General features: G+C 41.9%; 1 protein-coding gene across 12 annotated transcripts in view; it reads right to left on the bottom strand.

Annotated features, from left to right (window-relative positions):
* Positions 1-13,740, bottom strand: part of IRAK2 (interleukin 1 receptor associated kinase 2) — a 39,518-nt gene that overhangs the window by 6,783 nt on the left and 18,995 nt on the right. For 7 of the 12 annotated variants that reach the window (XM_083600969.1, XM_083600972.1, XM_083600973.1 and 4 more), the window contains exons 3-10: positions 12,356-12,463; positions 10,210-10,319; positions 9,466-9,660; positions 8,098-8,147; positions 6,561-6,675; positions 4,387-4,496; positions 2,529-2,724; positions 795-857 (exon numbers count right to left, since the gene is read on the bottom strand). In XM_083600969.1, the coding sequence (XP_083457095.1) occupies positions 795-857; positions 2,529-2,724; positions 4,387-4,496; positions 6,561-6,675; positions 8,098-8,147; positions 9,466-9,660; positions 10,210-10,319; positions 12,356-12,463 (947 nt within the window). The remainder of the gene's footprint in view (positions 1-794; positions 858-2,528; positions 2,725-4,386; positions 4,497-6,560; positions 6,676-8,097; positions 8,148-9,465; positions 9,661-10,209; positions 10,320-12,355; positions 12,464-13,740) is intronic. The other 5 variants (XM_083600974.1, XM_083600975.1, XM_083600965.1 and 2 more) reach the window with 1 other exon arrangement.

Raw genomic sequence — 13,740 nt, 5'->3', positions numbered from 1 at the left:
TTAGGTTCAGGATGTCACCACTTTACACCCCCACCCCACCCCCCACAATATCTGAAAACGTCAGCTTTGTACTTAAACATAAATTGGCCGGGAACTTCATTCTCTGTGTCTTTATCAATTTATTTAAAGAACAACAAACGGGTGATTGCTTTAACTTTTTGATATGTGGTAATTTGAATCATGAGGATGAAGTAGAAGATCTGCAGAGTCTTGAATGAGTCTTGCTTTGGAATTGAGGACTTCATTAGATTTTCTTCTGCCTTTCATTTTATTTTGTTGTAAGGGCTTGTTAGAGATAATGTGAAACGGGGGGGGGGGGGCAGAGGGATCTTTGCACCACAGCGCCGCATATGCTTAAGACGGCCTTGTATTTATGCAGCATGTAAAAATAATAATTTATTTTGTTTACTTTGCTAAGTATATGTATAAAAAAAAAAGTTCAATCAGATCCAGTTCAGCATTCAGCTGTCTATGGGTTGTAAAGGCAGTACTAGGATTTTGGATGTGGTGGTCCCATCGCTAGCAGTCGGTGTGTGGTGGAGGGTATTGGGTTGTTCTTTTTATTTCAATTATATATTTTGTGGTTTTATATTTTGATTTTGTTCTGTGAAACCGCCCTGAGACCTCTGGGTATAGGGCGGTATATAAGTTAAATAAATAATAAATAATTTTAAAAAGAGAAGATCTGGCATATACTGCAGAACTGATCTGCATGGGAAAACATATTTCGGCCTAAGGATTATATTCTTTGGACCAGGTTGAAGATCTTCTATCACACACACAACTTAACTTACCAGGTAAAAAGGATGCCTTCCTTCATCCATTGCCTTCATGCCAGTCAGTATCTCTGCTAAAACCTTGAAAACATTTTTTTTATAATTACATACTTTTCCTTTTTAGAATGGATTATTCCTTAAGATCAAAGGAATATCAGTATTCATTCTCTGCGCTCAAACGAGATGTCCATTAAGCAAACAGTCATTACAAGGAGTGAAATTACTATATTCAGGAAAGTGTATATTGCACAGCTTCTGAACTGAAGTAAACAAATAAATTCAGTGTTCAGAGAAACTGAAATCTGTGGATAAAGGATGCCAATTTGCAGGTGGATGTTTAATATTGCCTAATGACAGTCGGAGCCACTAAAAACACTGAAACCCTGCCTCTGAAACATTGGCAAGTCTTACTTAGCCCTTTTCCTGACCTCACCAAGCATTGCCTCCAGCACTTTTAGTCTGTTTTCACAACCATTCACACCAATTGAAGGTGTTCACATGACTCAGGCCCCAAATACTTGTGCTCATAGTTGCTAAGAACACTTTCCTATTGGATGTCGCAAGTTATAAAATTGCTTAATGTGCATTTAAAATGCATGCAACTGCTGGCTGCTGAGACTTAAGGTCTAGAATTCATGCAATAATGAATCAATGGGTCACTATATCAATTAAATTTGGACTTGTGGGATGCCATACTCAAAAGGTTGCAAATCACTGGTGTTGGTTCAACCACTCAGTGTAAGTGTTCCAATTAGTCTGGCTCAGCATTATCTACTCTGACTCACAGCTTCCATCCTACATCTCAGGCAGAGCTCTTTACTACTACTAATAATAAATTTTTATTTATATCCTGCCCTCCCCAGCCAAAGCCAGGCTCAGGGCGGCTAAAAACAATAAAATAATACAACATTCTAAAATCATTTCATTATAAAATTAATTCAAATCAAATTAATGGCAACCATTGGGCTAGAATTCTGTGAAGATTGCCAAAGGAGGGAGTCAGGCTGTGCCCTGGCCAAAGGCCTGGTGGAACAGCTCTGTCTTGCAGGCCCTGCGGAAAGATGTCAAGTCCTGCAGGGCCCTAGTCTCTTGTGACAGAGCGTTCCACCAGATTGGAGCCACAGCCGAAAAAGCCCTGGCTCTGGTTTAGGCCAGCATAACCTCTCTGTGGTCTGGGACCTCCAAGATGTAAGTTCCTCTGTGGGGCATACCAAGAGAGGCGGTCCCGTAGGTATGAGGGTCCTAGGCCCGTATAGGGCTTTAAAGGTTAAAACCAGCACCTTAAACCTGATCCTGTACTCCACCGGGAGCCAGTGCAGCTGGTATAGCACGGGGTGAATGTGATCTTGCAGCGAGGACCCTGTAAGGAGTCTCGCCGCGGCATTCTGCACCCGCTGGAGTTTCTGGGTCAGTCTCAAGGGCAGCCCCACGTAGAGCGAGTTACAATAATCCAGTCTGGAGGTGACCGTCGCATGGATCACAGTGGCTAGGTCAGGGCAAGAGCCATCAGCCAAAAAAATTTTCATTAGAGATGTCTAGAATAGAATCTGGCTTTTTGGCTGCAAAGAGTGTGTCCTATCACTGATCTATGACCTATAATTTTCCAGACCCAGGGTCTGATTTTAAAATAAATTGACAATATGCTAACCCATTTGGAGAAAGCAATATATGAAATTCACTTCCATGAAAACTTGCCAAACTCTTGATGTGAGGATCATATATAGCATTGCACACAACAGGTGGGCAACTTACTATTCCACAACCAAATATGTCCACTTTTTCCATTAGCTGCCCGTGCCTGACAAAATCCTCCGGGAAATAAGCGAGAGAAGCTTGCAAGACTTTGGTTTTCATCACAGAGCGCTCAGATTTTTTCTCTGCAGGCTGCAACCTGAGACCAGAATGTCCAAGTTGTGGTGCAAAGTTTTCATCCAATAAGACATTGGAACTGTGCAAGCAAGATAAGAAGTGCAAGTAAAACGTCAGTTACAACATTGGTTTTCAACTAGTGCCACAGCAATACCTATGTTGGGATACAGAAACAGCGCTACAAATATCTAGTAAGACAATAAAGAAATGCCCCCCACTCACTAGAATGCTTGGACTAAATATGGGTCTCCATCTTGCATGCGGTCACCAGTATGGCATCCACAAGACTTAACATCTATACATATATTTGTCTTGGAAGACTGTGTTTGGCAATTATTTTTTAAAGTTTCAATAAAGTTTATAAAATAAAATAAAATCGAAGTGTAATGCAATATTTGCCTTGAGTAAAGCATATAAATGAAACTTAATAAACAAGCAAACATGGGTCTCAGTTCTGAAGACTACTGAGCTACAAGAAATAGTAGTCATCCACATCTGAACATGATAACGTAGCCTGGGATAATGCAAACTAATTTAAGTACCCTTTTAATTAATAAGAGTGTCCTGACAAAGTGCTAATACTGCACCTATTTTCCTATTAATTGTAGGGCAAATAATAAAAAGGTAAAGGTAAAGGACGCCTGACGGTTAAGTCGAGTCGCAGACGACTCTGGGGTTGCGGAGCTCATCTTGCTCTATAGGCCGAGGGAGCTGGCGTTTGTCCACAGACAGTTTTTTCAGGTCATGTGGCCAGCATGACTAAGCCGCTTCTGGTGCAACGGAACACTGAAACCAGAGCAGGGCATGAAAGCGCTGTTTACCTTCCCGCTGGAGTGGTTCCTATTTATTTATTTGCACTAGTATGCTTTCAAACTGCTAGGTTGGCAGGAGCTGAGACCGAGCAACAGGAGCTCACCCCGTTGCGGGGATTCGAACCGCTGACCTTCTGATTGGCAAGGCCAAGAGGCTCAGTGGTTTAGACCACAGCACCACCCGCGTCCCTAGGGCAAATAATACATCACCCCAAACAGTGGATCTTGCAAAACCTGGATCCTAAGAAAATGTGAATCTAGTTGAACATTTGTAGCAATAATTGGTGGGCAGAAGAAATGAATGTTACTCTTCTGGCATCCACTAATTCTTCCCTGTATAAGTGTCCTATAGTCATTGCCCCCTGAGTGGGGCTTACTTTTGACTGGGATGGAAATGGGCTAAAACCAGCAAGGGATAATCAGCCAGTGGCAAAGAATTCCTCCCACTTCCACGCTGCCTGCTGATTCTGCCTTGCAAAACGCACCCTCAGCCAGCCAAATGAGGGAAACATGTACTTTTCATTTACAATAAGTATACTCCTAGATGATAAATCTGTTCTAATTATGATTTCCAGTCCTAGCAAAAGAAAGAAGTATTTCAAAGAAGTAGAAAACAGAAAGTTCCAGTAAGTGCACAAAGATATCTAATCCTATCACAAACACATTTCAAGCTTATTGCTCTTCAATACAGCTGAATTATAACTGTAGTACAAAGCAAGAGATGCTGTAGGCATGTCCATCATTGCACAAATAGTCTGCAATTATATATGCTTTTCTATCCAAAAACCAATAATGAACTGAAATGGAACCAATTTCTATTCTTGTCTTGCAACAAAATCTTTAACCAACTGAAAATGTTCACCAGCTTATTAAAATATATATTTTGATGGCATAAAGAAGAGAACGGTGTTTTAAAGTCAGCTCCCCACCTTTTCACATTTCCATGAATAATTCCTAAGTGATGCAAGTGCCGAACAGCTTGAACAAGGCCCAAAGAAATTTTGATGCGTTTCTCCCATGTTAGTGGTTCAGAACCACCCTGCAACAGAAGGGAAGAGATTTTGTGACCATCAACGTACCTTTCTCTGTAGGAGTAATCAAGCTCTCTGCTGGCCCAAATTTTCTGATAGGTGGACAATTAAATCTCATGCTGGTTCAATGCAGGGATCAAACAATTCACAGGACTGGAGGGAATAGTTTCTCTCTTTTAAAATACAGACATGGACTTGTCTGGTTGTTGGTTCATTAGGGGAATAAGTCCAAAGGTAACAGCAGTACAATACCTAATAAAAGTCATTACACTACTGTTACTTTTGGATTATGTGAGCAGAACAGATTTCGAACTCCAATACTGCACAGATTTCGTAACTGGGCATCAAAAGAACTATGCTGAGCACATCCTAGGATTGGCCAGTCCTTATGGTATTTCCCCCCTTTAATCAGTAGATTCCATGCTACATCCTGCTTTTTTAACTTCACCCACCCCCAGTTTTCAAAAAATGTTGGCTCAGGTAGGGGCTGCTACTCTTCACAAATCACAAACCCAAAGAGCTAGTCATACACTTCTTTAGTTTCTTAAACCACAAACAGAAGCTGACAGACAAATCCTGCCCTGACTCACCTTGTGGCAGTAAATATTTTCCCCACATAAAAGTACGTGTAACCTTTTCAATACCTGACGCAGGCAAATGTTTGAACTTGTTTCTGTCCCTACACCACCAGTTACTCAATGACCTTTGGGAAAGGCCCATAGTCTAGCAGCAGAGCGTCTGCTTTACACGCCGAAGGTCCCAAGTTCAATCCCCAACATCTCTAGGTAGGGCTGGGAATGTCCCCTGCCTGAAACCCTGGACAGCTGCTGCCAGTCCATGTGGACAACACTGAGCTAGATGGACCAATGACAAGAGATGTCTTACAAACCAGACACTGAACTGCAGTTTACTCCCTCACCAAATTATAATTCCTGGAACCCTTAACAAACTACAGTTCCCAGGATGCTTTGGTGGGGCGGGGGGAGAAAATGTGCTTTAAATGTATGGTATGTATGGTATGTATGCAGACTATGTGTTACAAAAAGAATGTGGGTCAGCATGTCTACTTAGTTTAATATCATTCATTGATTCAATAGTCCCAGTCCATCTCAAAAGTTCTGAGCAATATATATATATATATATATACGCATATAATTACATTTAAAGGAGACTTAATTTAAAGTCCTAAAAATAAAGACCTACATTGGCTCCCAGTACGTTTCTGAGCACAATTCAAAGTGTTGGTGCTGACCTTTAAAGCCCTAAATGGCCTTGGCCCAGTGTACCTGAAGGAGCATCTCCACCCCCATTGTTCAGCCCAGACTCTGAGATCCAGTGCTGAGGGCCTTCTGGCGGTTCCCTCACTGTGAGAAATGAGGTCACACGGAACCAGGCAGAGGGCCTTCTCGGTAGTGGTACCCACCCTGTGGCACGCCCTCCCATCAGATGTCAAGGAAATAAACAACTGACTTTTAGAAGACATCTGAAGGCACGCCTGTTTAGGGAAGTTTTTAGTGTTTGATGTTTTATCGTGTTTTTAATATTCTGTTGGGAGCTGCCTAGAGTGGCTGCGAAAACGTAGCCAGATGGGTGGGGAATAAATAAATAAATAAATAAAATAATTTAATTGCTGAAAAGGAGACAGCCCAACCTCCTATGGCTAGCACCTGGGACCACGGTGTTCTTGTTCTTGCCTTCATCTCTACAGCTACAGTGATTGGCAACTGACTGGCCACTGCAGCTGATTTCTTTCTAAAAGGAACAGGGAAGCAGAATAACTGGCCAGTGACTGTGGCCAAAGTGCCTTTCCTCTCATCTGTGCAGCCAGGGCAACATTAGCATCGTACAAGGACAGTCATGTGGTGCCCTCCAGTTGTTGTAGTCCGCAACTCCTATCAGCCCCAGTTGGCAAGACCAGCTGCCGGGGATCATGGGAGTTGTTGTCCAGCAACATCTGGCGGGCACCATGTTGGCTATTCCTGGTATAGTACATTAGAGTATGTCAACTTTTAACACAGTATTTTTGTAGAACTGTGACACAGCATGCAACAGCATGCAAACTGGTTGCTTACCTGACACTGTAGTCTGTCCATCAACGATCCATTAGGCATGTAAGAGTATATCAGGCAGTGAAATCCACTTTCTACAGTAAAGCCTAACAACCGCAGAATGTTAGGATGGCAACTCCTAAAGGGTATTTGAACAGATATGTGAGAAAACGTAATGTATCAGAATTTAAGATGCCTACTTAAGAACATAAGAAGAGCCCAACTGGACCTGAGCAAAACAGCACTCTCTGAACCTGCGATGCTCAGCAACTGTCATTCAGAGGCATACTGCAACAGTGGAGGTAAGTGATGGGGGTAGATTTCCTGTTCTGCCTCAGGCGGCAAAATGGGTTATGCCAGCCCTGATCTTCACAGTTTGGTATGCAATCCTTTCGGTCAGTAGAGAGTACTAAGTCTTGGATGTTTCAGATGTTTCTCTCGCTCTACACACTGCCATGTGAGATTAGAACGGAAATATGCCTCAGGCTTATGCACCCCCCCACCTCAATTCATCACTACTGCTTCCTGCACGTGAAGTAAACTAACCAGTCAAGGGCTTCTGCTCCAAATACTGAAATGACTTTCAAAGTCTAAAAATATGTGTATGTCGACAACCCTTCTGACATGCTTATATTTGCATTACAACTTTACTGCTATGTTAAAACTGAACTGAAGTGTTTAAGGCAGCACAGGGACTTATTTTTACATAAGTTTGATGGAGCTCCATCAAACTGTGCAGACAAACACACATACCTACTTGACACTTTTCTACTGCATGCTACAGAGGGAACACAAAATTATTTCTTATAGTTACTAAGAGCTGGTATCTGTATTGAATCTGAAATTATTTTTACATATGAAGTGTGGACAAGGTGGCAGACAGACAGATAGATATGGGATTTTAAAAACTGTTAACATTTTTACTGTGAGATCACTTGGAGATATTTCATGGGAAGTGTTTCATAAATGGAATCAAATAAATAAATAAATAAATAAACAGCTGCATCTCAGTGTATTTGTTAGGGGTGTGCATCAGCTCGTGTACCCTGAATTACAGGAACAATCTGGGTGAGTCAGGGAAGGTTCTCATGCTTTCGAGCTGGATCTTGCTAGATCAGGGATTCCTTGAGCTATTGGCTGTCCAAAAAATGCACATCTGTTCCCCTTCCAAGCGGACTGGGGAAATGCCCAGAGCTTGAGTGCAGTGGACATCAAGGGGAAAATCTTTGATTCTGACAGACAAGTAGCTTTTAATCACAGTTAATTATTTTCAAAGATTTTACAACAAGCAAAGGCGCATCAATGAATATTCAAAGACTGCGTAACAGCCTGGAATGTGTGCATTTGACTTACATACGAGAGAAATACTAAAACAGCCTCCACTTATTTACCATTCTCTGTCATGTAATGGTAAATTTTACACACACACACAAACATGCTGCAGGGGCTAAAAGATCCAATGCGTCCTAGAGCTCCTAGAGAGGCTCATTTGCATAATTCAAACACAAAGTAAACTGAAGCCATTTGAGCAGACACCATCAAGTTTTGTGTAGCTACATACCGGAAGCAGATCTGTACCTCTGTACGGAATAGTTTTTGTGTCTGATTTTGCTGTGAAGCATAAAAAGAGAATACATTTATTTCTTGCCCCAATAGTCAACTCAGTTTAAATGATGAATATATGTATATATTCTAATAAACCATATATCCACTGTCCGCTATCTTAAGCAGATAATTAAGCTTCAGTAGCACTAATCTGAACCTAATATTAAAATGTTGAGTTGAGAATGGAGGTGATGTAGTTGGTATTTTAACTTTGATATCTTTTAATTTAATCAGTATACCAACCCCTTAGAAATCTGCTCCTTTGTGTATAATAATAATAATTTATTTATACCCCACCCATCTGGCTGTGTTTTCCCAGCCACTCTGGGCGGCTCCCAACAGAATATTAATAATAATAAAAAGTGATAAAACATTAAACATTATAAACTTCCCTAAACGGGCCTTCGGATGTCTTCTAAAAGCCAGATAGTTGCTTATTTCCTTGACATCTGATGGGTGGGCATTCCACAGGGTGGGTGCCACTACCAAGAAGGCCCTCTGCCTGGTTCCCTGTAGCACCTTACAAATGTCATACAATCCATACAGGGGATATCCAACTAAGTGCCATGAGCCCTATGGAGGTGTCATAGAGGGGGTGATAAGAGCCGGAGGATGAGTGGGAGGAACTCAAAGAGCTGGTGCTGGAGAGTCTTGGGGAATGTCCCAATGTATTCCAGGTCATTATTTCGAAACCTCAATAGGTGTCTGATCCGGGGGGAGGGGGGACCCAGTGGCCTCAGGCATGGAGAGGAAGACTTTTCATGCCTGAGGCCCGAAGACAGGGAAGGATCAGGCAGTTAGCAGAGGAGCATCCCATCCCTCCAGCTACACCCAGTTCACTGCCTTCTGCTGAGCCTTTGACACCTCCTTCGGACACTCAGGTGTGTGTCCTGTCCCCCACAAATATCTCAGGACTCCAGCTGCTTGCGGTGCTAACAGCTGTGCTTATCCCATGTATGGAAAAGAAAGTGTGTGGAGGGGAGCGTGTCGCTTGCTGGATTGACACCTTAGCATGTACTTAGCCATGAATTTAGCCTCACATGTATTTGCTTGCACTTCTAACCTGTCAGACTGGTTAGGGCCTGGACACTAAGCCATCCTCTCTGTATGGTTAACACTGGGTTTAATTACACTGTACTTATTTTATTTCCATAGGATTTTCCAATTCTGTGCTTGTGGGGCTTCTACCAAATCAACAGAGGTCTTAAGAGGGGGAGAGGGGGAGTTTCAAGAATCCACTGTAAGAATTCAGTGGCACACCTATTTCTAACCAGCTTTTCTAATTTTTGTTGAATTTATGGCTTAAATGAAGAAAGTCACCTACCTCTTTTAGTCTTTTAACCACGTATAAATTGTTGTCCCGGCAACCTTTGTAGGCAATGGCAAACATGCCTTCACTAATTCGGTTTTCCTCACTGAAGCCACTGGTGACAGCTTCCACTTCTTCTGGAGCCCACAAAAGGCTTGCAGTGAGGAGATTAGGTATATCTTCCTGTTGAGGGATGGGAGAACTGCCAGGCTAGAGATTTCAGAGAGAGGAGACATAGCAGGGTTACTCCACTGAATACCACCAAGGGGATGCCACACCTGTCAAACAACAGATCCATTGCTACTTGACCCTGAAGGATATGAAACAGCATTTTTATGGGCAAATAGCACCTGGGGAGGGAGGGTGAATTTCAATGGGAAATCACTGCTGTGCTCTGATCCACTTCAAGAGGACATTGAATCAAGGTCCCACATAGCTTCTTTTCTTTTAAGCAACAGTGGCTAGTTTAGTCATGCTTTTTAAAAGGAGTGAATAATATAACATGCAGTTTGGTCCTTGCTTATTCCTGACAAGTTACAAAAATATGTAAAATATTGGACACGATTTTTAAAAAAACAATTTATTTATATGTATAAATCTGCACCCAAACCAACAAGTTCAAATTCAAACAAGAACAAGGATTTTTGACTGAAAATTAGGAAGAACTTGGGTGCAAGCCGTTTTGATAGCAGAACTTTCAGTGGGGTCAACTGGATGATTTTTAATTTTCCCTCCTAAATCTATGAATCTAACATTTACCTTGACACTCTGCAATACTGGTGGATTTGAACGTAAAGAATGTGGAAGGTCCATAGAAGTTGGAGGTGGGGATAGAGGAAACAAATGTGCATCTGGTTTTAGAGCAGGATCTGAAAGTGACAAAAATAGGTACTTTAAGAACAGGCTATTTGTGCAACCTTGAGGGCCCCACAAGAAATAGATTTGTTTTGTTCTGAACATCTGTGTCCACCCAAAAAAATCACAGGGTTAGAAGTCCTCCAGCATTTCACACCAGTTGTTCCAACAAAAGAACACGTTATCATGTTCTCTGCCACTCTGATCCTCTACATGTTTGCTTGGAAGTAATGTCCACAGAGTGAAATGGAACATTCTCTGCTATCAATGTGGTTACATATCATCTGACCATTTTGTAGCCTTTCAGACATATTGGTTAGCGGGGAAACCTTAAGGCACTAATTTGAAGTACAGTATTACAAACCACTTCATGGCTGCTTAGCTGTAGCATTTATTTTTACTTTATTTTTTTTTTAAAATGTGTTCAGATTAAGATGGCAAAGATCACTACAGTCATACCTTGGAAGTCGAAAGAAATCCATTCCAGAAGTCCGTTTGACTTCCAAAACGTTCGAAAACCAAAGTGTGGCTTCTGATTCGGAAGCCGCAGAAGCCCCATTGGAAATTTGGCTTCCAAAAATAGCTCGCAAACTGGAATAGTGACTTTGCAATGTTCATGAGTCCAAACATTCAGGAGCTAAGCTGTTCGACAATGTACAACAATATTACTATTATTTCTGCAATTAATACAGAATGCAGCAGCTAGACTGGTGACTGGGAGTGGCCTCCGAGACCATATAACACCGGTCCTGAAAGACCTACATTGGCTCCTAGTATGTTTCTGAGCACAATTCAAAGTGTTGGTGCTGACCTTTAAAGCCCAAAACAGCCTGTCCTGTTTACCTGAAGGAGCATCTCCACCCCCATCATTCAGCCTGGACACTGAGGTCCAGCGCCGAGGGCCTTCTGGCAGTTCCCTCACTGATCACCATTGTATGATATTTGTAAGCATGGGGGAAGTTACAGGGAACCAGGCAGAGGGCCTTCTCAGTAGTGGTGCCTGCCCTGTGGAACGCCCTCCCATCAGATGTCAAGGAAATAAGCAACTTACTTTTAAAAGACATCTGAAGGCAGCCTTGTTTAGGGAAGTTTTTAATGTTTAATGCTGTATTGTGTTTTTAATATTCGGTTGGAAGCTGCCCAGAGTGGCTGGGGAAACTGGGCCAGATGGGCGGGGCATAAATAATAGATTATTACTATTATTATTATTATATAAAATTTATATACTGCTTGACTATAGAAAACCACAAAGCGGTTTACAAAAAAAATATAGTCAATTACGAATGGCCCAAAGCTGTTTAGAGCATTGTCTAGTCAAAAGTAAATTAACCACAGGGATTGGAAAACCTGTGATGCTCTACATATTGTCGGACTAACCACTGACACTGCTGCTGAGAGATGGAGTCCAATAACATCTGGAGGGCCACCTGCTCCCCACCGCTGGTTTAAATGGCTAAGTCTCTCCGTAACTCACGAAAAGGTAAGGGCCTATTATTTTCCCAATGAGCACCCAAATATTTATTTCAGGAAATTTAAATATGCACGTGTCATTTATTTGATGAATCCTACAATTATTTTGCCATTTAAACTCAGGTACTATGTGTAAGATGCAATGACCCTCCTTTGATGGAGGGAGAGGTTAGGTGCTACTATATTCAGGGATCTTGTACCTTCAACAGTCACATAGAAAAAAGAACTTTTGAGCCTTTCTCAGCTCTGCACCATCTCCTGAAATTCTCTTTTACACAACTATTAAATGACCAGGCTCAGTATTGCATCTGTAGAATTACTGCAGCACAGACAACTTTCTCACTTCTTCCAGCAGAATCAAAGGTTAAGTAAATAGTCAGCTGCCGAGAATACTCAGAACTTTCTTGAAACTTTAGGGCATGACACATTTGGGAATTAAGTCATTGCACGCATGTGGTTAACACCAGTTGAGAACCACTTCCTTGTACAACTTCACGAAAGTTTGAAAACATTTTTTGTTTTGTTTTCATCCCTGCCTGTATTGTACCAGAATTTGGCAGTGCTGGCATTTCTGTCTCACCTGCTGTGGCCTTATTTTTGTTCCCAGTTGGATGCAGTGATGCATTTTCCTGTTGAGGGGTCTCTAAAGGAGTCCTTGCAGAATCAGTAGGTAACGAAAGTGAGTTCCCTGTGAAAGCAGCATCAAAACACACGCGAAGTGAATATACCACACAGAGTTAAAGTAGCAGGATATGGATCAGACTTACATAGAGAAATGGAAATGTGACTCAGGCTGTGTTTGCGTTTTCAGTTCCTGTGCACTTGCACGTTTCCAGTGCTGTTTCTAATCCGTGTTCAAATGTCACCCAAAATGCATATGCATCCTGTACTTCCTTTTTATTTTATAAAATACTACTGTATAATGAGTTTTTCTCAAACCAGCTTGGAGTCCTTAAGTCAGGCTTCCTCAAGCTCGGCCCTCCAGATGTTTTGGGACTACAATTCCCATCATCCCTGACCACTGGTCCTGCTAGCTAGGGATCAGGGGAATTGTAGGCCAAAACATCTGGAGGGCTGAGGTTGAGGAAGCCTGCTAAGTGGTTCGTACACATGGGGCGGCAGGGGAACACACAGAACTTAAGCTTAAAAGCGGTAATGTGAACATACCCTCAGGTGGGGTTCTCCACTCAACCCAGAAATAGTACCTCGGGTTAAGAACTTTTCTTCAGGATGAGAACAGAAATCGTGCTCCAGTGGCGTGGCGGCAGCAGGAGGCCCCATTAGCTAGAGTGGTGCTTCAGGTTAAGAAAAGTTTCAGGTTAAGAACAGACCTCCAGAACAAATTAAGTTCTTGACCCAAGGTACCACTGTACATCCTTGACGGGGGGGGGGGTAATCTTTCCAGCAACAAAATGCTGTAATTTAAATGCAGATTCTTTTTAAGCACAACTGCTATTTTGGGAAAGACATTTGGATTCCCTGCAACGAACAGCAGCAGCAGCACATTTACTGCACAACAAACCATCTCATAAGGTGTTTTATGGCTGTGTCTAATGCTTTTATTGTTCTTTGCCAACTTTTAAATTATCTTTGTATTGTAGGTTATTGTTTCTCCAATTTGTCTGGGCTTTATTTTTAATGCAAGTTTCTTAGAAAAGCAGAGAAGAAGTAATTTACATCGGTTTTTTTTTTGTTTTTTTGTTTTTTTTTTTGAGGGGAGAAACAGCTTGAAGATTCATTCGTTCCTCCTTCCCTCCCCGCAGCAACCAAAGACCACGCTGGAAGAAAACTGGTCGCCTGTCCTTCTGAGCATACTTTGGAAATTCCAGAATTACATCATAAAATCAACAACTTAAAAAAATACTGCATGTCAGGAGAGAGTAAGAGAGAGAATGAGCAAGAGAATGAGAATGAGAGAAAGAGAGGGAATGAGGGGAAATCACCATATATTGAATTCACTTAAAT

This window comes from Podarcis filfolensis (assembly GCF_964270895.1).
Source record: "Podarcis filfolensis genome assembly, chromosome: 2".
Taxonomy (NCBI): domain Eukaryota; kingdom Metazoa; phylum Chordata; class Lepidosauria; order Squamata; family Lacertidae; genus Podarcis; species Podarcis filfolensis.
Note: the sequence above shows the minus strand (reverse complement) of the source record. Positions and strands in the feature narration are given on the sequence as shown.